General features: G+C 47.3%; 1 protein-coding gene across 1 annotated transcript; it reads left to right on the top strand.

The window, feature by feature from the left end:
- On the top strand, window positions 1-25,617 carry KCTD2 (potassium channel tetramerization domain containing 2). The gene is made up of 6 exons (XM_069953935.1): window positions 1-514; window positions 2,484-2,592; window positions 13,921-14,012; window positions 14,179-14,274; window positions 22,620-22,745; window positions 24,691-25,617. Exons 1-6 carry the CDS (start codon window positions 215-217, stop codon window positions 24,718-24,720), a joined length of 753 nt encoding a protein of 250 aa, XP_069810036.1. The 5' UTR covers window positions 1-214; the 3' UTR covers window positions 24,721-25,617.

The raw sequence follows: 25,617 nt of genomic DNA, 5'->3' as shown, positions 1-25,617 counted from the left end.
CTCAATGTTACCGACGACAGAGAGCGGGCTTTTGTGTCACGTTACCGTAGGAACCGGCCCAGTGACCGCATACGGCGAAGGGGCTACAGATCAGCAGTCATATTGGTGCATGTTATTTCGGAAGTGACGGCACGGCGCCCCGGAAGCCTCTCCCGCTTTCATTCTCGGTGTTATGGCTCCGCCGCTCTTTAGGTTCTGTTCGGTTTGAGCCATCATGGCAGAACCACATAGACAGGTAGCGGAGCCTGTAGGAGCTCGGGTGGTCCCGCACAGCTTGCCCATACCCAGTCCTCGGAGCGGACCGACCAGCCCCGGCCTCTCGTGCTCTGCTCCCCGAAGCCCCCGCTGTCACAGCCAGCAGGAAAACAACGCTGGCGGCAGAACAGGAGGAAAGTGGGTCCGGCTCAACGTGGGCGGCACGTACTTCCTGAGCACCAAGCAGACCCTGTGCCGGGAGCCCAAGTCCTTCCTCTACCGGCTGTGCCAGGAGGAGCCAGACCTGGACTCTGACAAGGTGTCAATGGCGGCTACGTTCCCTGATACCCCGTAGTACAGTGGTCACACAGCTAGTGGTTTGTAAAGCGACAGTTGCGGGCATGCTGGGAGATGAAGTTATCCAACAGCCGGAGAGTGTTAGGTGTAAAGTAGATGCTGTCAGACCCCCTGCTGTGGTGATGCACCCCCTGCTGAGGAGATGCACAGGCAGCAATGGGAGAGAAGGGCATGTTCTGCAGGGCCCCAATACAGACAGTCACATCCACTCCCCACATGAGGAATACAATGTGGCTATTTTCCTGAAGGGTATAGTGCCCATCTACATATTGTGGAAATGGCCATGTGAGGATTCTGTTTCCCCATTGAATGCAATAGGGGAGTGAAAATATATCAACAAGTTCTTTGCTGTGAGTCTGCAGTGCTAGGAAATAGTCCAAAATATAGTCACCCAGCAGGGCTCTGTTCCAGGGATGGGATATAACGTGACTATTGGAGCCATCACTTGTAGATACAGGAGCCCTGAGTCTAGGGAATAGCCATGGCATTTGGATTGAGTAGATCAGAATACTGTATGTGGAATCTGCTGTGGAAAATCAGGAACAAATTCATCATCATTTAATGCAGGTTGCAGCAGAATTTGGATCTCATTATAGGGCAGCAAAGCCTTTTGCAGACACTGCACTGTGCGGCTGCTGTATTGAGCTTAGTACAGCACCCTATGGATGTGTACATTGTTGCCACATTTCTGCCCTTTTATCAGACTCTTTGCCGACAAGCTGTCAAAACTGAATGTTCCCACTGACTTTAGTTGGCCAAATGGAGTCCATTTGTGACTTCATGTGGTCCATTTTCTGAATGTGTATGTTTTCTGTGTGGGACACAGCACATGTGTGTGGAAAGTGGTCCGAACAGAATCACAATCAAAGTTCTTGTGTCACTAAGGGTATGTTCACGCTGCGGAATAGGCAAGGAATTTCAAGTGGAATCCCTGCTGCGGATTCCGCTTGAAATTCAGCTTGTGCCATTGATTCAATGGGATTTTTCAAGCGCAATCCGCCCAAAGAATTGACATATTAATTCTTTGCGTGGGTTAAGGGTTGCACTTGAGAAATTGCATTGAATCAATGGGACAGGCAGAATTTCAAGTAGATTCTGCGGCAGGAATTCCACTTGAAATTCCTCACCTATTCCGTAGTGTGAACATATCCTACTAGTAAAAGGGTACATTGGTTTCCTGTTTTGACAACTTGCCAACATAGACCACAATGGAATAAATAGGATGTGAATACATATAATAAAAGATTCTATCAACACTGCATATAAAAACATTCACATGCAAGTACAGTATGATCCCATCATAGAAGTGTATAGGTACTAAAAAATTATGTGTAGTTATAATACGCTCATGCTTTAAATCCATGCAAACATTCAGGCTGCAACTTCCATGAAAATTGTGGGTAGATGCCACTGCAGATGTGGCCACAGCCTGACTTCTAATGGATTATGGGTGGTACTGTGGACCTTTTGTAGGATACTCTTTAAGGGTACAAACACACACACACACACCGTATATGCAGCATATTTTCTGCTGCGATACGCAGCAGATTAGATCTAAATAACTGAACACAGCATCAAATCTGCACCATCAAATCTGCTGCGTATACGGTGTGTGTGTTTGTACCCTTAGTGTAGAATAGTTGCCACAGCACCTACACCAATAGCATCTCTCTCCAAACACACTAAATATTCTGTATCTTACATGGTCAAACTTACTCCATTGAGCAGATACATGCCAGCTTAGTAAGGTGACCCCCAAGACTCACACTTCGTTCTGAAAACACAAAGTAAGAGTTCCTGCAGCACCTAAAATTCAGAATTTCAACCTTTTATATTGTTGGGTCTTTGCAGGCTTGATGAAGACAATAAAAGTAAAATATATAACTATATATTATGTAAGCTGATAGTAGTTTTGTCTCTTGGCCTTACAGGATGAGACAGGTGCCTATCTTATTGATCGAGACCCTACTTACTTTGGACCCATTCTGAATTACCTACGACATGGCAAGCTGATTCTTAATAAAGAGCTAGCTGAAGAAGGTAAGGCCTATAAGCCAAGATAGCATTCTAGGAGGGGTTTTTGTCATATATCTGTGCTGATCACTATAAGGCTAGGTTGACACTATGTAAAAATGACAGCCGTCTTTCATAACAACAGCCATCATTGCTCAAATAACGTCCGTTATTTCAGGTATTACCAGACTTGTGATTCTAACTGCTGACACTCTTAGGACAAGGAGGCACATGTTTATCGAAAAAGCCTCTTTGACTCTTTGTACCAGAGAATAAAAGCATTTTACTACATTTTGGAAGCACAACTGGATATATGAAAGATACCACATGTCTTCTTGTCCTAACAGCTAGCTAACAGTGCCAGCAGTTTGAAACCTAAATTGCAGCTGACAAATTCCCTTTGAAGAGGAAGTCCCATGAAATTGAAAAAAGGCAGGCAGGGGAGTGCGGGAAAATAATAAAGAAAACTTACAAGCTGGGCCTCTGTTGTCCCCCGACACCATAGGAGACCCAGCTGCGAGGTCTGTGCAGCCATTCTGGGAGCCCAATCAACACAAATGTGCTGATTGGTTCCCTTCACTTTTTAGTCCCCCTAGGGGGCAACTATGAGCAATGCATTCTCAAAGGGATCAATGCAGTATGTACACTCACCGGCCACTTTATTAGGTACACCATGCTAGTAACGGGTTGGACCCCCTTTTGCCTTCAGAACTGCCTCAATTCTTCGTGGCATAGATTCAACAAGGTGCTGGAAGCATTCCTCAGAGATTTTGGTCCATATTGACACGATGGCATCACACAGTTGCCGCAGATTTGTTGGCTGCACATCCATGATGCAAATCTCCCTTTCCACCACATCCCAAAGATGCTCTATTGGATTAAGATCTGGTGACTGTGGAGGCCATTTGAGTACAGTGAACTCATTGTCATGTTCAAGAAACCAGTCTGAGATGATTCTAGCTTTATGACATGGCGCATTATCCTGCTGAAAGTAGCCATCAGATGTTGGGTACGTTGTGGTCATAAAGGGATGGACATGGTCAGCAACAATACTCAGGTAGGCTGTGGCGTTGCAACGATGCTCAATTGGTACCAAGGGGCCCAAAGAGTGCCAAGAAAATATTCCCCACACCATGACACCACCACCACCACCAGCCTGAACCGTTGATACAAGGCAGGATGGATCCATGCTTTCATGTTGTTGACGCCAAATTCTGACCCTACCATCCGAATGCCGCAGCAGAAATCGAGACTCATCAGACCAGGCAACGTTTTTCCAATCTTCTACTGTCCAATTTCGATGAGCTTGTGCAAATTGTAGCCTCAGTTTCCTGTTCTTAGCTGAAAGGAGTGGCACCCGGTGTGGTTTTCTGCTGCTGTAGCCCATCTGCCTCAAAGTTCCATGTACTGTGCGTTCAGAGATGCTCTTCTGCCTACCTTGGTTGTAACGGTTGGCTATTTGAGTCACTGTTGCCTATCTATCAGCTCGAACCAGTCTGCTCATTCTCCTCTGACCTCTGGCATCAACAAGACATTTCTGTCCACAGAACTGCCGCTCACTGGATGTTTTTTCTTTTTCGGACCATTCTCTGTAAACCCTAGAGATGGTTGTGCGTGAAAATCCCAGTAGATCAGCAGTTTCTGAAATACTCAGACCAGCCCTTCTGGCACCAACAACCATGCCACGTTCAAAGGCACTCAAATCACCTTTCTTCCCCATACTGATGCTCGGTTTGAACTGCAGGAGATTGTCTTGACCATGTCTACATGCCTAAATGCACTGAGTTGCCTCCATGTGATTGGCTGATTAGAAATTAAGTGGTAACGTGCAGTTGGACAGGTATACCTAATAAAGTGGCCGGTGAGTGTATATACTATATTGATCCTTCAGGTGCTCGATTACAAAGGGCTGCTTAAGCCAAGTGTAATAGAGCGCTGAGCTGGGATCAGCGGCTGATCACTATACTACACCACTACTGATTGTTTTTTTTTTATCAGATTATTAACATTTGTAACAACAAAAAGATAAATAAAAAATAGATAAGTTTGTTCCACGTTATATTTCCTGCCTACGTTCCTGCAATTACAACAATTAGTATACAGCAATAATTGCACCACCGATGAAGCCATGCTCCATAACTAATACCAAGCAGATATGGAATAGACACTTGGACCCCAGGAACTTCAGTGCAACAAATAAAATTCAAGCCTTTTTTCTTTTTGGTTTGGGGAGTAAATAAGCACTATGCACAAATTTATAAAACAAATGCAAGTGCAGTATATACCTCACTTCAACATACTCTTACAATCTATAGTCCGTCTGCCCCCCCCCCCTTAAAGATTAAAGGAGACCTTTCACCCCGGCACCCGGGGCAGAGCCCACTCAACACCCTGGTGGAGACCCGGATACTTACCCCCTCCTGCAAGTCCCGCTCTAGAAGCCGTTCCCGCCACTGAGAAATCGCCACCCGAAGGGCTGCGCATGCTATAGGTAAATGACCAGAGATGAGTCCGACGTCCATAGCATGAGTCCGTTGCATAGGGTTCCTACAACTTTTCAATAAACCTCTATGGGGAGTTCTAGTGTGTCAACCCATCTACCCCATACTCTTTTGAACTTTTAACGGTATTTCAATTCCAGTCACTTTTGACAGCAGCATTTAAATGGTTAGCTGGCCGCACTGGCTAATAGCCACAGTCCCTGGCTACTGAGAGCAGCCAGGAGGTGCTTGGTACAGAGCGGGGTGACAGCACCTCTCTGTACACACTTAGGGACTTCATGATGTAGATGTACATCGTGGGTCCTTAAGGAGTTAAGAAGTTTTGATACCGAAGTGAGATAGCGGGATAACTGGACAAAGGCTGGGTCAAGGGATATCCTTTTTAGGAAGGGTGTGATGGTTGCATGTTTAAAGTGGTATTCTTTAGCTTTGGCTGTGGGATGGGGCCTGATGGGAATTGTAGTTTTGCAACAGCTAGAGAGCCAAGGTTCCCTACTCCTGCTATAGGTTATCTGTGTGACAGCTATTGGTGGTGCATTAAAGGAGAAGTTTTTTTAGAAGTATTGTATAGCCCCCCCAAATGTTATACAAATCACTGTTATACACCTATTACAGGATATGCTTATAAAGTGTTTTTTTTTCTCGCTCGTATCATTGGGGGACACATACACAGTGGGTATAGGCTGGTGCCACTAGGAGGCGACACTAAGCAAAGGAAAAAGTGTTGGCCCCTCCCACCAGGCTATACCCCGCCTGCAGGCACTGAGCTAATCAGTTTTAGCTTAGTGTCCGTAGGAGGCAGACACTCCTGCAGTTACTGCAGGTTTCTGCTCTTGTTATTTTAGTTTCTTATTTTACATTTTCTCCCTTTTAGGTGGGATACATAGACTATCATGTCTCCCTGTTTCTCCAACGAGCAGGGCGAGCAGCAGAGCGCTGCCAGCACCCCTAGCTCCAAGAAGACAAGTGGTATCATGAGTCCGGAGCGGGCTCCTCTGTCCCACCAGCCCAAGGGTCACCCGGACTGCTGTAAGTGCTCCCCCCTGTACCAGCAAACCCCTCCTGGTGAGCGGAACGCTGAAGGGGTGACTCTGCTGGTCTCACCGGGGAGCTGAAGAGAAGAGGAGCAAGTGGGTGAGTATAGGAGACTAGGTGAGTATTTCCCCCTTCCCTGCTTTTATCTCCCCTAGGGCCTGCCCCCACGCCTTCCATGTCGCCCCCTCCTCCCCATGCCCTGCAGGATCTCCATCCTCTCATCCCCCCGGGATCACCCTCCTCTTTATTCCCCCTAGGGGCATAGTGTAAAGTGGGCATAGCTGTAGCCCTCCTCCTCTTCTCACTTACCTGTTCTCCACATGCGGCCGTGTGCTGACAGCACCGCAAGCACCCGGCACCCCCCCCCCCCCCCCCCCCCCACACACACACACACACACAGAGAGGACCCTGTAGATTAAGAGCCGCAGCGCCTGCCACATCCTCCACTTTAGCCCCCGGCTTCGGGCCTTACTAGGCCTCTCTTCCAGGGGGTGTGTTTTCCTGACAGCTACCAATAGCAGAGCAGCGCACCTAATCTGCTGCCTGCTATTGGGGCTGTTGTCTCTCTCTCTTCTCCCGTGCGGGCTGCAGTGCTCTCTGCAGCCTGCTCGCAATGGTTCCTGCTGTGAGCCTCCTACACTGTAGTTAAAGGGGTATTCCCCCCAAAATTATTTTTGCATGAATACGTTGCCCACCCATAGCTTTCCATCTTTCCAATATAAACTTATTATGGATTCTGGACAGTTTTGCTGCTATCTAGATGCATTCACCCCCCCACCGAATGCATAGAATCATCAGCTCTCAGTCCAACCCTGACACGCTCCCTGCTTCTGGCTCCCACCCTCCGAGACGGCATCACGTGTCTCAGTCTCTTCAATGGGCCGGGTTAGCGCTTCTAACCCAGTCCACTGAAGAGAGGGAGGATAGTGAGACAGTCACAGCTGCTGCTGCTGTTCACTGTCTGCCTCACTAACAGCACCCAGAGCTCACCCGCCCCACACCCTGTATCCCCCCACCCGGAGCATATCCACCCCCCGCAGCTCACCCGTTGGCCTGTGAGTGCAGTCACCCCTCCCTGTGCATCCCCCAAAGCAATCTCCCGGCGACCCCCGTCCCCCTCCCTACAGCGTGATCTCCAGGTGCCCCCCCCCAGTATAGCTCGCAGCCACCCTCCATCGCCGATCCCTCCCCCTGCGTCTCACCCGGCAGAAGCTGTGGCTTTCCCATGCGCCCCCACATCATTACATGGGGGGGCAGGCGGCCGGGGACCGGATCACATGCACTTACATGACGGCTCTTCTACCTGTGGCTCTCCCGGCTCGGGCAGAACTACAACCCCTGCATGCACGGAGAGAAGGCTGTGCATGCTGGGAGCTGTAGTTCTGCAATAACTGGGAAAGCCACAGCTTCTGCCGGGTGAGACACAGGGGGGAGGGTTCGGCGATGGAGGGTGGCTGCGGGCTATACTGGGGGGGCACCTGGAGATCACGCTGTAGGGAGGGGGACGGGGGTCGCCAGGAGACCGCTTTGGGGGATGGGGAGGGGTACTGCACTCACAGGCCAACGGGTGAGCTGCGGGGGGTGGATACACTCCGGGTGGGGGGATACAGGGTGCGGGGCGGGTGAGCTCTGGGTGCTGTTAGTGAGGCAGACAGTGAACAGCAGTAGCAGCTGTGACTGTCTCACTATCCTCCCTCTCTTTAGTGGACTGGGGTACAAGCGCTAACCCGGCCCATTGAAGAGACTGAGACACGTGATGACGTCTCGGAGGGTGGGAGCCAGAAGCAGGGAGTGTGTCAGGGTTGGACTGAGAGGTGATGATTCAATGCATTCGGTGGGGGGTGAATGCATCTAGATAGCAGCAAAACTGTCCAGAATCCATAATAAGTTTATATTGGAAAGATGGAAAGCTATGGGTGGGCAACGTATTCATGCAAAAATAATTTTGGTGGGAATACCCCTTTAAATAATTATGCCTCTCCTTCGCCCTCTAGTGTTACAATAAAATTACTACAGTCCCCATATCTTTCTATGACAATCTTTTTAATGGTGCGTTCACACCTACAGGATCTGCAGCTGATTTTCTGCAGCAGATTTCATTCAAATAACTGAACACAGCATCAAATCTGCTGCAGATCCTGTAGGTGTGAACGCACCCTAATGGAGGTTAGGGTTTTATTTGACCCTTTTCCCCTCTACTGTTGGGACAGCCGTCCCTAGAGTTTTGTTTTCTTGGAGGTTTTTTTTCCCTCTCTGCCTTTTTATAGGATCTCTGACACTTATTATAAAATTATTATGAAAGATTGTCAGCAGCACAAGAGCACTTGGTCCATCCAGTCCGCCTTTTCAGTATTTCCTCTCTTTCTATCTTGGGATAGACATGTTTATCCACAGGCAACTCTCCTATAGTACCGAATATAGTTCATGCAGCAGGATCAACACATGGCACTGCCTGTTGCTTGTCATATTACTCCCATCCAGGGGGGAAGCAGCCATACCGCCTGTCATGTTACTGACCATTGCTACGTCAGCAGTCACATGGCACTGGCCATAGCTATATCAGCTAGTCACATGGCACTGACTATCGCCACCTCTGCAGTTACATGGCACTAACCATCACTACCTCTGCAGTCACATGGCACAGGCCATCGTTACATTAGCAGTCACATGGCACTGGCGATCGCTGCCTCTGCAGTCACATGCCACTGGCCATTGTTCCATCAGCAGTCACATGGAACTGACTATCGCCACCTCTGCAGTCACATGGGACTGACCATCGCTACCTCTGCAGTCACATGGCAGCGGCCATCACTACATCAGCTAGTCACATGGCACTGACTATCGCTATCTCAGCAGTCACATGGCACTGACTATTGCTACATCAGCGGTCACATGCCACTGACTGTTGCTACATCAGTGGTAATTTGAAGCGATCTATCGCTACACACAGGTGAAGTAGTTGTGCCGCAGTGATACTATTCTGTCTGTCACATGCCACTTGACTTGCTACATCGGCGGTCACTTGAACCGATATAATGCTACATCAGCAGCCGTATTACTCCCTTCCACAGGTGACGTAGTCATGTCACAGCTATATCATCCTGCCACGTGGTGCGGGCTATTGCTACATCAGCAGTCCTATTACGCCTCTACACAGGTGACATAATTGTGCCGCAGTAATACCATCCTGCTAGACATACGGTACGATGGAGTATTACATCCATACTCATTTTACTTCCTTCCATTGGTGATGTAATCATGCCACAGCAGCACCATCCTGACTGTCGTTTGGCATGCCTATTGCTGCATCAGCTTCATCCTAGCAGAGCAGTTGCTCTTCTCCTTGGATGAAGCAGTCATGTTACAGTGGTACCATCCTGCCTGCCATCTGCCATCAATACCGCAACGGCAGTCCTGTCAGTCCCTTTGACAGGTAAGGTATTAATGCTACAGGTGGAGTAATTGCGGAATACCGAGGTACCCCCTGTCATTCAGACAGTGACTTTTATGGCTGTATTAGAAGTCTTCTTCTCCCTTCGGCAAGCAGAGGTATGACGTTGGAGTTTGGACTTCCCGTCTACTATGGCTTTACCAGTGGTAACTTTCCTCCTATGAGCGGAGTGCCTTGTTTGTAGCGGTATCCTGTTTTTTATCTAGTACCTGCTATGTGGTGTCAGCAGCCACCTTACTCCTCCCTGTAGACGGAATAAAGGGGCTGAACAGAGGTTCCCACCTATGCCTGGCTACTGTCTTTCCACACTACTACCCTCAATATGCCTTCCCAAGGGTGAGCTAATTTGAGGTGTAAAATAGGGTTCCTCCTTGATTACAGGTTTTGCCTGATGTATTACAGCGGTGGCTGTAGGCCATATTTTGTTGTACAAAGATTCCTTTCTTCATTACACCTAGTGCCTGTCATGGCCGCAATAGTAGTCCTATTTCCCCCTTCATAGGGGGAATGAACAGGTTACTTGTCAGCACTGGGTTCTTCCTTACCAGGTGCCCATGTTAACCAATTCAGCACCCTGTTTCCCTCCTCTTTAGGTAGTATGCCATAGTGTACAGCCAGCCATGCTACCACTTCCACGGGTAGTTTACAGCCTCCCTGCTCTGGTCTTTGGTGTGTTCATGTGCGCCATAGGTCACATTGAAACCTGCCAGGGACTGGGCCTTGTCTTAGGCAGTCTTCTCTCCTTTGTGGACAGTCCTTTTGTCATTACATGACATGTTCAAGCCAAAGATGTGAAAGTCGACTGTGCATACACAGCCAGAGCTGCCCGGAATCTCAGGCCTTATTGGCCTGTCCCTATGGATGCCATCTATCCTCCAGTCCCCCCACAATTGAGTGGTACCATGCTGGAAGCAGTCCTCCTTTTACAGGGAAAGGTTCACTTTCTTGTGACCTGTACACTGACGCTCACTTTCACGTATCTACATGGAAGTCCCAACCAGTAGGCAGTGGACCTGATCATCTCCTTCCTTGTCAGGGGATGCTTCACCCATGTGCATCCAGTGCACATTCAGGAAATCTTTCATGGCAAACACCCTTGTTTTGACTCTACATTTCAGGTCTCGGGACTATGCAATTATTGCTCTATTTTCTGGAAGGATAATTACAGATGGACATTCTTTCTGTTTGTTTGGTCCCTTTGGCCTGTGTTGCCACGGGTGTGTTTGATGGTTCCACTGGGGACTCGTCTACTTTGCTCCACTTCTCTTTGCATGATATTATCCTCTTTTGAAGGCTAGGTCTGGAGCCTTAGCTAACTTTTAGCCTTACTTCTCCCGACACAAATGTCGACCCCTATTTGGTCCTGCTCTGCTAGAGGTCACATTTCCTTTTGAAATGAGCATCAGCAGTGGAACCCCTCCAAGGCCTTTGTTCTGACAGAATACATAAGGAGGATTGTTGCCGGTGTCTTCTACTGCAGACAACTTCAGACCCTGCATCTCTGGTCGCCCGCTCGTTCGGTACTTCTCCTCAGCTTCGGTAAGGCTTGTTCTACAAGGGTGCTGTCTGTAGGTCAGGTTTTCTACCTGATCCATATCTTTTACAGCTGACCTGAGCCATAGCATACCATTGGAAGTTTCCATCTGGATGTTATCTCAGCAGACTAGCCCTGTAATTGTCCCAGACTCTTACGCCACTCATGGTCCTTCTGGTCAGATATTATTTCCGCCCAAAAGTACTTGCCCTCCTGTCTCTGTGATAGCCATACTTGTATTCTTAATTCCACTATCTGCTTTTAAGGTGATTCATCTTTCCCACTAAGTCCAGTCTCTGGGCCTTTGAGATATACACTGTTCTCTAGTACATCATACTGGCTTACAGGGCCCTTCTTCAGGGGTCATTCTTGTTTGTTTCACTGGATTCCCCAGCTTTTGCAGGGATCTGCCTTACCCTGCCTTTCATCACTGCCCCGGTTACCTGACTGGACTCATGGATGTTGCCACATCCAGTCAGACAGGTCAACAGACTGTTTACAATCTTGTCTTGGTCCAAGGCCTGGTAGAGGTCTCTGGGATAATCTATCTTTTAGATTACCACAGTCCTGGACGCGTCTCTGCCACTCTTTGGCTTGTCCAGTGGTCATTTCTTCATCCCGCGATCGTTACCTGGCATATACCAGACCCCCACACATTGTCCATGTTTGTTCCCTCCTTTTCCGGTCTCTGTTGACATTTAGGCAGTGTTCAAGCCCTCCTAGTGGCTTCCTCCTGCTTACATTCAGGTGTGACCTGTCGCTTTGTCATTTCTCCCAACATCTTTTATACATGGGTTTTTTCATTTTACCTAGGTCTGGGTCAAGCAGTTATCCCTTGCCTTAAGCCTTCCTCTCTATCTCTCTGGCTTTCTGGATACATAGCTCATTTTGTTGCTTGTCTCCTCTCTGCGGGTTGGTACTTTTTTCCATAGAATGGCCTATGTGTCATAGGTCCCCTACTGCCTAGGTGTCTCCAACCGTATCTTGCTCTCTGCACCTCTTACTCTGGTCGTATGTGCAGCTTTTTCATCAATGTGGCTTCCTGGTTGCCAGTCTCTGCAGGTTGCAGTATGTTAGCCATTTGGTTGTGCGATGTCTATTTGTTCCCACCCTTGGGGACTGCTTTAGGACATCCCACTGTGTCTGTGTCCCCCAATGATACGAGCGAGAAAATGGGATTTTGTGAGTACTCACCGTAAAATCCTTTTCTCGTCGAAGTTCATTGGGGGACACAGCACCCACCCATTTATTATTTTTCTGGGCCTTGACTGTTTACAGGCTCTGCTGGCTGGTTTCCTTTCCTCTAGGTTGTGGACCATCAGCCGTTCTGTTTCTACATGTGTTGTGTACCTTCTGTTGGCTTCTCCTGGCTGCTCCTACTGCTTGTGCACAAACTGATTAGCTCAGGGCGGGGTATAGCCTGGTGGGAGGGGCCAACACTTTTTCCTTTGCTTAGTGTCGCCTTCTAGTGGCACCAGCCTATACCCACTGTGTCTATGTCCCCCAATGAACTTTGACGAGAAAAGGATTTTACGGTGAGTACTCACAAAATCCCATTTTTCCTGCACTTACTACTGCATCAAGGCTTCACTTCCTGGATAAAATGGTGATGTCACGACCTGACTCCCAGAGCTGTGCGGGCTGTGGCTGCTGGAGAGGATGATGGAAGGGGGATGCTCAGTGTCCCTCCAGTGCCCTGTGCCCCTTCGTGTCCCCCTGCCGTCATCCTCTCCAGCAGCCACAGCCCGCACAGCTCTGGGAGTCGGGGCATGACATCACCATTTTATCCAGGAAGTGAAGCCTTGATGCAGTAGTAAGTGCAGGGAAAAAAGCACTTTATAAGCATTTCCTGTAATAAGTGTACGTTGGTGATTTGTATAACTTTTGGGGGGGGGGGGCAATACAATACTTTAAGAAAAAATTTTGCCGGACTTCTCCTTTAGGAGAACTGCTTTATCATCAGTTGTCTAATATTGTGTCAGTAGGGTATCTGCAAAACCTACCTCTATCAGAACCAGTCTACATTGTATTTAAAGAGCCACAATCTTTGTGTTACATGTATATTTTCCTTACTCCACACAGCTTTAGCACAGCTCCTAAACCATGAGCACCAGTGGCAATTTCTTGTAGTGTATAAACTTCTAGTGGGGGATGGTTTGGGTAGTATAAGGCTGGGTTCACACTACGTATATTTCAGTCAGTATTGTGCTCCTCATATTGCAACCAAAACTAGGAGTGGATTAAAAGCACAGAAAGGCTCTGTCCACACAATGTTAAAATTGAGTGGATGGCCGCCATATAACAGTAAATAACTGCCAATATTTCAATATAACAGCCGTTGTTTTAAAATAACAGCAAATATTTGCCATTAAATGGCGGCCATCCACTCAATTTCAACATTGTGTGAACAGATCCTTTGTGTGTTTTTAATCCACTCCTGGTTTTGGTTGCAATATGAGGACCACAATACTGACTGAAATATACGTAGTGTGAACCCAGCCTAAAGCTGTTTTTCTCAACTTCAGTCCTTAAGTATCCTATACAGGTTTTGATTTGAGTATATCCCATACAAAGAACATGTGATGATATCTAATACATATAAAACATGACCTGGTGGGGGTACTTGTGAACTGGAGTTGAGAAACACTGATTTGCAGGATGCTTGGGTCTCTTCTCCTTGATAGTTTTACCTTATGGAGCTCACTAATTTATATGTTTTGACATGCTATTGTTAAACTTTACAATATTTTGTGTGTCTGCCTACTTTAAAAAAATAGATGACATCAACACGGTATAGTGGATAGCTCATCAGCTTTAGCATCTTTTGCACACAGGTGTTTTGGAAGAAGCAGAATTTTATAACATTGCTTCGCTTGTGCGGCTAGTGAAGGAGCGGATTCGAGACAATGAAAATAGAACCTCACAGGTAAATCTGTTTTGTAACTCCACACCACTTATCCCTCAAATACTAATAGGCATGATATAATGTAATCATTGTGTTACCCCATGTAAATGCATCTGCTATATATATTTATACTGAAGCTTGTATTGTAAAAATGCTGTTAATACTCTCCTTATCTTAAAATCTGCAGGGTCCAGTGAAGCATGTCTACAGAGTATTACAGTGTCAAGAAGAGGAGCTGACACAGATGGTTTCCACTATGTCTGATGGTTGGAAGTTTGAGCAGGTGAGTAACCACTGTCCTGAAGAATGCCTGGAATCGGAATATCCTTTTTTTTTTCTTTAGAAAGCAACACATAAAGGTCTCAGTTGTAATGCTTTAAATGTTAAGATCTGTGCACTTTATGGCTTTGTTAATGTTCCTCTTGCTAAAAATACCTTGAAGTTCTTCATCAATTAGGCTGGGTTCACACTACGTTTTTGCAATCTGTTTTTTTTTTTCCATCCGTTTTTGCAAAAAAAGCAAAACAAAACAGATTTAAAAACGGATACATTTGTGTGCTTCCATTTTTCCATTGACTTCCATTATAAAAAAAAGTATCAAAGCGCATCCTTTTTTTTTTTTTAACGTACACAAAAGTAAGGTCCGCTACGTTTTTGTGTACATTTAAAAAACAATGCGTTTTGATCTGGGTTTTTTTTATAATGGATGTCAATGGAAAAACGCATCAAAACGGATGCACACAAATGCATCCGTTTTGTCCATCCATCTTTCATCCGTTTTTTTGCAAAATGGATGAAAAAAACGGATTGCAAAAACGTAATGTGAACCCACCCTTCTGGAGCTACAAAAACATGGCCACTTTCTTCCAGAGACAGCACGACTCTTGTTTCCAGCTTGGGTGGGGTTTTGCTGCTCAGTTCCATTGAAGTGAAGGGAGCTTAAAGTGACACTGTCACCCCCTTTTGTGCATTCTGACCTCTCTACACAGGTGTAAAGGGTAAATTTAGCTGTTTATACCTCATTTTATATCATACGTCATGGTGCTTTTTCAAGTAAAAAGTGATCTTTTATGAACTGCAGATTGTGTTAAGTGGGCGGGGCCTCGCGGCAATAGCACCACTTAGCCCCGCCCACAACGCCGCCGTTGGTGGGCCGTCCTAGAGGGGGTGGGGCCTAGACCATTAGGCCAGCCTGTTCCAATGGCTGCTTTGGGGGGCGGGGCCAACTGGGCGGGGCTAAGTGGTGCTAATGCCACGAGGCCACGCCCACTTAATACAATCTGCCGTTGATAAAAAGACACTTTTTACTTGAACAAGCACCATGACGTATGATATAAAATAAGGTATAAAAAACGCTAAATTTACCCTTTACACCTGTGTAGAGATGTCAGAATGCACAAAGGGGATGACAGTGTCACTTTAAGCTTCATTTACTTCAATGGAACGGAGTTTCAAAACCCCACCCAAACTGGAGACAACAGTAGGGGGGAAACTGGCCATGTTTTTATGTATAATCTGATTTTATTGGCAACCATGCAGAAGAACAGATAAACATTAAATCACACGCAATAAACTGCGACCTGCAAGTCGCATGGTGTCAGGTTTTCTAATATTATAAAAGAATACAAATAGAAGCAGCTATCAATTATAGCATAATGCTGCTAGAGGTGCACATGGCACCAAACAGAACCAACAGTCAGCAAAAAGTAACATTGATGGATATGCATGTAGGAAAAAAGAAAAAGGGAAGGGAAAAGAAAGACAAAGGGAAAACAAAGATGAAAAGAAGAGCAGAGGGAGGGAGGGGGATGGCAGGGGGAGGAAAATGACCACTACAGTCAGTTAGACTCGCCAATCCCAGAACCACAGAATCTCCGGGTGTCAGGATTTAGCGGGTAAGAACAAGAAACTCCTCTGAATCCATGAACAAGCGCCAAGGAAACCATATTCTCTCAAATTTGTCAGATCGGTCATGGGCCTCAGCCACTAACTCTTCCATTCTGCCAAGGTCTCTAAGCTCACTCATCCATTCTGCCAGGGTAGGCACAAGGGGAGTCTTCCAGTGCCGGGGGATAACCATGCGAGCAGCAGTCAGAAAGTGTCGCAAGAGTCCCTTTTTGGACTTAGAGAGAGAACCCGGTAGTTTAGATAGTAAAGTCAGTTGAGGAGAGTTGACAACAGTCTGTCCAGAGTACGCATTGTAGATTCCCAAGACTTTGTCCCAGAAGTCACGGATCCCCGGGCAAGCCCACCAAACGTGCAACATATCACCAGCCTCCGTTAGGCACCGCCAGCAGCGATCCGAAGCCTCAGGGAACATTTTATGCAAGGTGACCGGGCAGTAATACCACCTCGAGATAATTTTGTAGTTCTTTTCCTTAGCTTTAGCAGCCATGGAAATGCCGTGGGTTAGTTCGCATATCGTCTGGACAGACTGCGAATCAAAAGAGGTGTTGAGGTCTGCTTCCCATTTATCAAAGAAAGAAGCTCTGTCAGGGTTAGCGGTATTGATCAAGATCTGGTAAATAACTGAGATGCAATGCGGAATGGCAGATGTGGAGACAACTAGGTTGTCGAAGTCAGTGAGTGTCGGGTTGTAAGTGTCCCGTGGGAAGAGGGCCTGAATGAAAGAGACCAACTGATTATGTTCCAGCCAGGACAGCCGACCTCTCGCAGACTGGGCTTGGAGAGAAGCCAAAGAAGAAACTGTCCTGCCCGTCATGCAGTCACGTATTCTAGGACTGACAGATCGGTCCCATAACAGGAACGTGTGTGTCTGCCGTCCGGGCTGGAATTTCGGATTCTGGAGAATAGGGGAGAGCGGCCCAGGGGTAACAGATAACCCCCACTTAGCGACCCATCTATCCCAGACACAAAGTGTATGAGACATCAGAAAAGGGAGACCGGAGAAAACCTGACGATCTTCAGGAAGTATCCAGGGAAGGACAGGGGGGTCAACCGGGCACAGGGAAAACATCAGGTCCACCCATCTCTTCAGACCCCTGCCGTGTACCCAGTCCAGGACCCCACGCAGAACCGCTGCCTCATGATAAGAGCGTAAATCAGGGAGACCCATGCCACCCAGGGATCTGGACTGTGTGAGAGTGGAGTATTTGATCCGTGGCCTGCTCTTGCCCCAGATAAATTTTGAGATGGCACGGCGCAGGGTCCTGAAAAAGGCCACCGGCACGACAATGGGTACAGTCTGGAAGATGTACAGCAGCTTTGGAAGGACATCCATTTTTACAATAGCCATCCGCCCAAACCAGGAAGCTGGTTTTAAGAAGTAGGAGGTCATTTCCGACAAGACCTTATTCAGCAGGGGAGTGTAATTCAAGGCAAAGAGAGAGCTAAGAGCGGAGGGGACTCTAACACCAAGATATACAATAGAGTCCGCATGCCACTGAAAAGGAAAGGAGGCCCTGACCACATCAAATGTCTCTTGTGGGATTGAAACGTTGAGACCCTCAGTTTTAGACAGGTTGACCTTAAAATTACTAAGGTCCCCAAACCGCTGAAATTCCTGGAGAATGGAGGGAAGGGAAGTGATAGGAGAGGATATATATAGAAGCAGGTCGTCCGCATAGAGTGCCAATTTGTGGTGGTCCTGTCCAAATACTGCCCCCTGGATTGTAGGATTTCGTCGTAGGGCCACAGCCAGGTGTTCCATTGTGAGAATATAAAGCGTGGGAGACAAGGGACAACCCTGGCGTGTACCATTGTGAATCGTAAATGAGCTAGAGAGTATGCCATTGGCCCGAACACGAGCTGACGGGCAGGAGTACAACGCCATGATCTTATCTACAAATTGCGGACCAAGTCCCACCCCTGCCAGAACCGACCGCAGGAACCCCCAATGCACTCTATCGAAAGCCTTTTCAGCGTCAACTGAGAGTAAGCACAGAGGGGATCCCGAACGGCCAGCCCACGACAGCAGCGAAAGCGTCCGAAGGGTATTGTCCCTCGCCTCCCTGCCCGGTACGAAACCAACCTGGTCGACATGGATGATTTGGGGGATAAGGAGACTCAGACGAGTTGCCAGTACCTTAGCATAGAGTTTGAGATCACAGTTAATGAGGGAAATAGGGCGATAATTTTTGCAGTATTTGGGGTCCTTACCAGGTTTGGGCAGGACCACCACATGCGCCTCCAAGGACTGGCGAGGGAAGGGACAGGAAGCAGAAACGTCATTAAAGCACTCAGTCATAAACGGAACTAACAATTCCTTAAATGTTTTGAAAAATCCGGCAGTAAAGCCATCAGGCCCCGGACTCTTACCCCCTTTAGTGTTAGTAATGGCTGCCCGAAACTCATCCTCCGTGAGGGGAGCTTCCAATTCCTCAGCCGACTCCGCAGGAACGGTAGGTAATGCCGTGTCTAACAGATACGCGGACACCCTAGTCTCCATTTCCTCCACTGGCAGCTCCGAGAAACGGCCCTTAGTATTATAGAGAGAGGAGAAATAGGAGCGAAAAAGAGCTGTGATTTCTTTGGGATTATGTACCGCCTTGCCCTGGTGATCAAGGAGACTAGGGATGTGCGTAACCTGCGTTCTCGGATGAATTAAGCGGGCCATAGCTCTGCCGCTCTTATTGGCATGTTCATAGAGAAAGCTACGGTACCGTTCCTGCTGAGAGGAGGAGGACTGAGCAAGAGTATCTTTTAGTTGTTCCCTAGCCAGGGTCAGTGCAGTCCAGTTCTCATCAGTGGCATTCCGTTTATGGGCTGTGGAAAGTGCCTCAACCCGACCTAGCAACGCTACAATTTTTGCGCTTTTCTCTCTCTTAAGCCGAGCCCCATGCTGAATCAGAGTCCCCCTAACAACACATTTAAGAGCCTCCCATTGCAGAGGCAGGGGGGTGTCATCAGAAGCATGGTCTCGCACGAAGTCCTGTATTGTCTGCGACACAGCCGCTTTGCATGCCACATCCCGAAGAAGCGACTCATTCAGCCTCCACGACCATTCCCTGGGTACCAACCCCGGCAGTTGTAAGGACAAAAAGATAGGAGAATGATCCGACCACAGGGCAGTGCCTATGCTGGCCGCAGGGCTCAGAGTCAACGCAAACTGCGCCACAAAAAACATGTCCAGCCTACCATATGTGCGATGTGCATCAGAATAATGGGTAAAATCCTTACCCTGAGGATGAAGGACTCTCCAAACATCAACCAGTTTATGTAGACTAAGGGTCGACCTCGCCAACGCACACTCAGAGCGTGGCACAGCGGTCCTGCCAGAGGAGGTATCCAGGGAAGGATCCATAACTAGGTTAAAGTCCCCACCTAGAATCAACAAACCGTCAATAAAGGTGGAGGCAGTCCTAAGTATAGCGCGCAACGTACTACCCTGATTGGAGTTGGGAAGGTATATATTTCCAACAGTGTACACCCGGTTTTGTATCTCGATTTTGAGGAAAACATATCGTCCCTGAGGACAAACCAGAGTATCTAGCAATTTATGTGGCAGAGACTTATGCAAAGCAATGGAGACACCTTTGGATTTGGCAGTAGGATTAGTGCTGTGGGACCAGACATTGTAGTAATTGAGACGCATGCGCGGAGTCTGTGAGGTCTTAAAATGCGTTTCCTGCAATAGTAAGATATGCACTTTTTGTCTATGCATAGAGTAGATAATTTGAGCCCGCTTCTGCGGGACATTCAGTCCTCTGACATTGAGAGACGCCAGCTTAATGTCCATCCCAGCCATCCCCCCACCTCAGGAGAAGACCCAAAGAGGGGAGAAGAGGAAAAAAGAAAGTAGAATAAGAAAAAGAAAAAATAGAGAGAAAGAGATAAAAGGAGAATCGAAAACACAGAGCAGAAGACTGAACCTGCAGTCGGAAAGAGAAGGTTCCCCGAAGAGGAAAACCTCCGTATCCAGGTAGTAGCTACACTACCGGGAAAAAACCCAAATGGGTACAAGAACGCCTAAAGCGTCTTAAACTAATGAGAGACGGACTAACAGAGGAAGGTCTGCGAGTCCGCGACAGGGCACCAAAAATGGAAAATGCTAATAAGCAATACACTTTTCATAAATGCGGGCAAAAAATGTAAACAGAACAGAGCAACTCGTGGTGGGCGGCCAGGCCGCGAAACCTCTCCCCACTCAAAAAGCATTCGATGTGGGAAACATATTATCTAGAATAAGAACATATGAACTATACTGAACACAATGACGTTGGCCAGAGAAAAATAACAACATAACATATGGTAGCCAACACCAAAAAGAGAAGAAAAAGATACATCCACAGCATGGAAGACTCTGTGAGGCATGAAAATGCCGGATCCGCATAGCGTCCTCAATCATCCGGGGCAGCAGTTCCAGGCGGGCGAACAGGCCTACCAGTGGGAAATGACAATAGCGGATCCCAGTCCGGCAAAGTTATATGAGGAAGATCCAAGGCCATCAGAAAGGCCGGTAAATCTTCTGGAGTATGGAGCTCTACCCGCTTGCCTTGTCTGCGAACCACCAGCTGGAAGGGAAAGCCCCAAGAGTATGGTATATCACGTTCACGGAGCAGCTCCAATAGAGGCTTGAGGGAACGTCGTTGGGACAGCGTAGCTCTGGACAAATCCTGGAGAAAGATCAATTGAGCTCCATCAAAGTCAACAAAGTCCATGTTGCGCACCGCCTTCATGATCTCATCTTTTATTCTGTAATGATGGAGCCTGCAGATGACATCACGAGGCCTATTCACATCACGAGAGACCGGGCCCAGTGTACGATGAGCTCTATCAATTTCAAACTCTGCGCCTGGTGGACGTTTGAGGATGGAAGCGAATAAATCTTGGAGAGATGGGATGAGATCGTTTGCTCGAGTCGCTTCTGGCAACCCTCGGATACGGATGTTATTCCGGCGACTCCGATTTTCAGCATCATCATGGAGTCTGTAAAGGTGCCGGATCTGACTCTCCTGATTCGCAAGCGTAACCTGGACATTATCCACAGTGGAGACTAAGGAATTGTGGTCTGCTGCGACATCAGAGATTTTCGTCTCCAACGTATGGACCTCAGATTTCAGAGAATTCAATTCCTGCTTGTAGGAAGTTTCCAAGCGTTCCACAAACTTTTCCATGTCCGAACGCGTAGGGAGCAATTTCATGTATTCTCTCCAATCCCACTCCATATTGGCATGCACGGGGTTAATTGGTGCAGCGGAGGTCACAGGGTTAATGGAAGGCATAGCGTTCATAGTAGTGCCGGATGAGGTAGCACACACAGGGTTAATGGAGGCAGCAGAGTTCATAGAGGGGCTGGATGAGGCAGCACACAGGGGATTATTGGGTACAGCAGCGCTCCCGGGGTTAACAGACATAGCAGAGCCAGCACTGTGTATCATACTGTCCCCAGTGGAGGAGAATGGTAGTGCAGCAGGAGAGAGTGAGGACATAATGCAGCCCAGATGTTGTTGAGTCTGTGGCAAGCAGGTCTCCTCAGCTCCCCCAATCCGGGCACCGGTGGTCTCCTGCTCCCGAGACTCTGCCCCAGAGATAACAGACGGCCGGGGGGTCAGCGGAGGCCGTGCAAGGAGGAAGTCAGCAGAGGCCGCGTCAGGAAGCTGGCAGGGAGCCGCCGGAGGCCCCGCACGGACGGCACAGCGGGAGCCCGGTATCACCGGTGCGGGGGATTCCGGGACCGGAGCACGTACCTCCTCGGCTGCCGACAGTGGGACGCCTTCCGGGCTACAGGAGCTCCGCTCTGGACAGGTACGAGCGGCGGCCGCGGACGCTCTGGTCACGCGAGAGCCGGGGAGTATGGAGGCTGCAGGCCGGTCAGCTAGGCCGCGGTTCGCAGCAGGGAAATATTGCTCCAAACTGCCGCGGGCGGGCCGGGAACGGGCGGAACTGGTGCTGGGTCTAGTCTTTCGCCGACCACCCACCATTTGAGGGTGTCTTGGAGCTGATTAGGGGTGTATAGGAAGGCTGTTTGGCGCCCTGTCAGCGGAGCCTACAGAAAGCGTGTCTTCACCCCTCCATAGCCAGGCCACGCCCCCCCCTGGCCATGTTTTTATAGCACTGGATAACCCCTTTAAGGCTCCAGGAAAATCCAAGGATCTGACTAATAATGCTCTAGTGGAACCTCAACATTGTCTTATTAGGTCTCCATTTTAGCCCATGTCCGCAGCAAAGTTTTATGGAAAGCTGTTAGTGGCTATGACCACTTTATGGAGAACTACTGTGGTGTTTTTTTTTTTAATAAGGGAAACTATAAACAGTATGTCCCTTTTGTGCATGAGGTGCTGAGGATGAAGGTAAGTTTTGTTACCTTCATCATCTGTGCCATTACCATGCAGTTAGTAGTTATATCCACAGGCTGATAGTTTGGTGCGCTGGGGGTTAGGGCTACCGCCCTCAGGGCACCGATCTGCCCCTGGCCAGCCCAACCTACCTCTCCTAATAAATATCAATGGTAATCCTGCCCCCAGTAATCCATACTAACTGCACAGAAACTGCACCTAGGATGAAGGTAAGAAACCTACCTTCATCCTCAGCGCCATGGGACAAAAGGGACATATCAGCAGGTTAGATTAGTCTATCCACCAGAGGCATTTTTGGTGACATCAGTATAAAACATATGGAGACCTTTAGTGTATTCATTCTATAGTTTGTCACATCATTGTCTTTCAGCTTATCAGTATTGGATCTTCCTACAACTATGGGAATGAAGATCAAGCAGAATTCCTATGTGTTGTTTCCAGGGAGCTGAACAACTCCACTAATGGACTGGTCATTGAGCCCAGTGAAAAGGCAAAGGTAAGCTTGGCTGCTGTTAACTTCTCAGAGAAAGTATGTACTTTCTTCCTTTTAAGGCGGTGTAATCAGAAAATACTTAAAATGGGTTATAAATATCAAATGTATCTATATTTTTTTTTGCTGATTGACAGTATATATCTATATTCCTGTCATTCGGACAGCTCTTGCGCTGGTAGCATTTATTCGGGCCCCGCCGTAAAAAGCTGACATGAACAGAATAAAGCCCAGTAGTGACTGCCATAAAAAGCTGATATGGCTGTCACTAAGGGGTTAAAGTAACTGTTTTGTTTTGGCTTTCAGTAACTAAACTGTTTGTGATGCCAAAAAATGTTTACACAAATCCAGAACCTCCAGCCCTCCTTCCTCCTTATCTTTTGGGGCACAAAACCTTCTAGGTTTATGCGGACTTCTTTCCTTCCCCAGATTAGTGCATTCAAAATTGCTCTAAATTTCTTAAAATATTTGCTATCAATCCATACTGGGAACACACATAACATATACAGTAGCTTAGGGAGCAGGATTGTCTTTATCAAGGTAATCCTGTCCACCTTTCATAACCAGAGTTTTTGCCATATATTTACCCTTTTCTCCAAAAAACGAATTACTTATTTTGCATTGATTAAATTGTTTAATTTTCCTAGAGATCTAGATTCCCAGGTAACTAAAACTCTCCCCTTTTCCCAGATAACTTAATGGTGGAAAGGAGCTGGTCTGACTTTCATCTAGAAACATTAATATTGATTTTTGTCTAATTAATGGACAGACCCAAGAGAAGCTCCCAGCTCCTCCACCACTGCCATAACTCTTGGTAAACTCCTAGATGGGTTCCTCAGAAACAATAGCATTTCATCCGCGTATAGCCAAATCCTGTCCCCCCCACCACCACTTGCCCTAAATCACTTGATAACTGAGTCTGATCTGATCCTAATCTCTGTCGCAAGGGTGAAGGGTAGAGGGAAGAGGGGACAAGCTTTACCTAAATAAATCAGAATGTAACCATTTACTATGACCGATGGTGTCTTTATAAATCAAACCATATTAACAAATTTATCACCAAACCCTTAACGTTTTAGGGCCTCCCATAGGTAATCCCAATCCACCCTGTCAAATGCTTTAATAGGATGGAGCAGGCATCGATCTCCTCTGTTACCTGCATATTCTCATATAATCTTCTAGTATTACATCTTGGCGTTTCACCTGCAATAAAGCCGCACTGGTCTGTATGTATGAATTCAGCTGTTACCTTTTCTACCCAGATGGCAAGATCCTTACCGAAAATTATTTGTTTCACTGTTGATCAGGTCTAAAGGATTCTAGATCAAGTGGGTCCCTTTCAGGTTTTGGTACTAACACAGTTCCCTCACCCATGTATGCTGGAAACCTCCCTTTCTCCAATGATTCACTAATTACCTTCTGTAGCCTGGGCATCAGTACCTCCTTGTGTTCTCTTTATATATTTTATAGGGGATCTCATGCCCTCCTGTGTTTGTTGATTTGTATTAGCTATCCACACTTCCTTAAAGGAGAACTCCTGGAAGGGCCCCCCTTTGAAACAAAAAACTGCTGCTTTTAGGTATTGTGTGAAGAAAATAACATGCACTTTCCTCCCCAGTTCCAGCGCTGGTTCCCACATAGCGCCACCCCTGGTCCCAGGCTGCTTCCTGGTCTAAAAGAGAATCTGGGCTGTGACAGGCCGCTCAGTCAGTCAGCAACTGTAGCAGTTTTTCGCCTCTGCCGCAGATTGCCTGAGCGGGCCTAACACGTCACATCCCAGGTCTCCTTTCCAGAAAGACCAAAATGGGCCAGGCACCGGAGCGGAGGTATGCAGCACCAGCGCTGGAGCTGGGAAGGGTCATACGTGTTCCCTAATCCAAAACCTTATAAATGTCTCTTATTGTGCAGCAAACACTCATTGGTTTTTTTTGTTTGTTTTTTTTACTTTTAGATTCTTCAGGAACGAGGATCCAGGATGTGATGAAGCAAGATGTGACCATGATGTTACTGATCTCTAGCCAGGCTGTAACCAAAGCCCTAGCTGCCTGTGGAGCTCTTGCGCTGTATTTTCACCTTATCTCCTCAGCCAGCCTTAACACCCCAACATTACAGATGGGGCAACGTGTGAGCAAATTAAAACAAGACCATATTTTGTTTGCCGTTTCTTGTGACAGGCTCATGCTTTGGGTTGCCAGGTTATATAGGAATGATGTCAATTTTAGTGGAGTGAATGGATTAGAGGGGGGCTAATGTTTGAGGCTAATTGTGTTTTCTTGTGTGTCCTCCCACTTTGGCCTGTGTTTACAGGAATATATTCTGCGGTGCTCTTTGGACTTTCAGTGACAAACTTATTTGCTGGATGGAAAAAAACTGGCCTTCCCTTGAATTATCTTCTTTACAGTTGCCAAAAGTCTTGTTCTGTTTCTTGTCTCAAATGCTTTTACTGTCCAGTTATGTTTTGTTTTTGTTTTAAATTCAATGGAGAAATCAATGCCTGGTGTTTGTATTGGGCTCAATCAATCCATGGAATCTGGGAAGCAAAAGAAGAGGAGTTCCATAACGAATTACCATTGTAGTCTGTTACTTTAGTGACAGATAGGACTGTACAGTTCCAGGGATTGCCAATCTTCCTTTGTCTTTATGATGCATGCATACATGTACCAAGCAAACTGCAGTTTTCCCTCCTCATTTTGGTATGGATTTGTGACCGGGGGAGGGGGTCTGGGTCCAGGCTGCCTGCTCTTGAATCTTGGCTTTTCATTGAGTACAAATGCTTTTTGGACACCTGTACTGCAAAAAAGATGAGGCAGAACCAAATTATTTGTCTTGTTTGTGGGTGTATTTTTTTTTCTGACACAAAAACTGTTTGTTGCCAACG

This window comes from Dendropsophus ebraccatus, chromosome 14 (assembly GCF_027789765.1).
Source record: "Dendropsophus ebraccatus isolate aDenEbr1 chromosome 14, aDenEbr1.pat, whole genome shotgun sequence".
NCBI lineage: Eukaryota > Metazoa > Chordata > Amphibia > Anura > Hylidae > Dendropsophus > Dendropsophus ebraccatus.
The sequence above is the reverse complement of the archived record's forward strand: the minus strand, read 5'-3'. Positions and strand labels throughout refer to the sequence as shown.

Excerpts from the sequence above, each read along its gene's own strand:
- KCTD2 (XM_069953935.1), top strand. The coding sequence starts at position 215 with ATGGCAGAACCACATAGACAGGTAGCGGAGCCTGTAGGAGCTCGGGTG. Across the intron at positions 14,013-14,178 it reads ATGAAAATAGAACCTCACAG|GGTCCAGTGAAGCATGTCTA; the intron begins GTAAATCTGTTT and ends TAAAATCTGCAG. Across the intron at positions 14,275-22,619 it reads ATGGTTGGAAGTTTGAGCAG|CTTATCAGTATTGGATCTTC; the intron begins GTGAGTAACCAC and ends ATTGTCTTTCAG.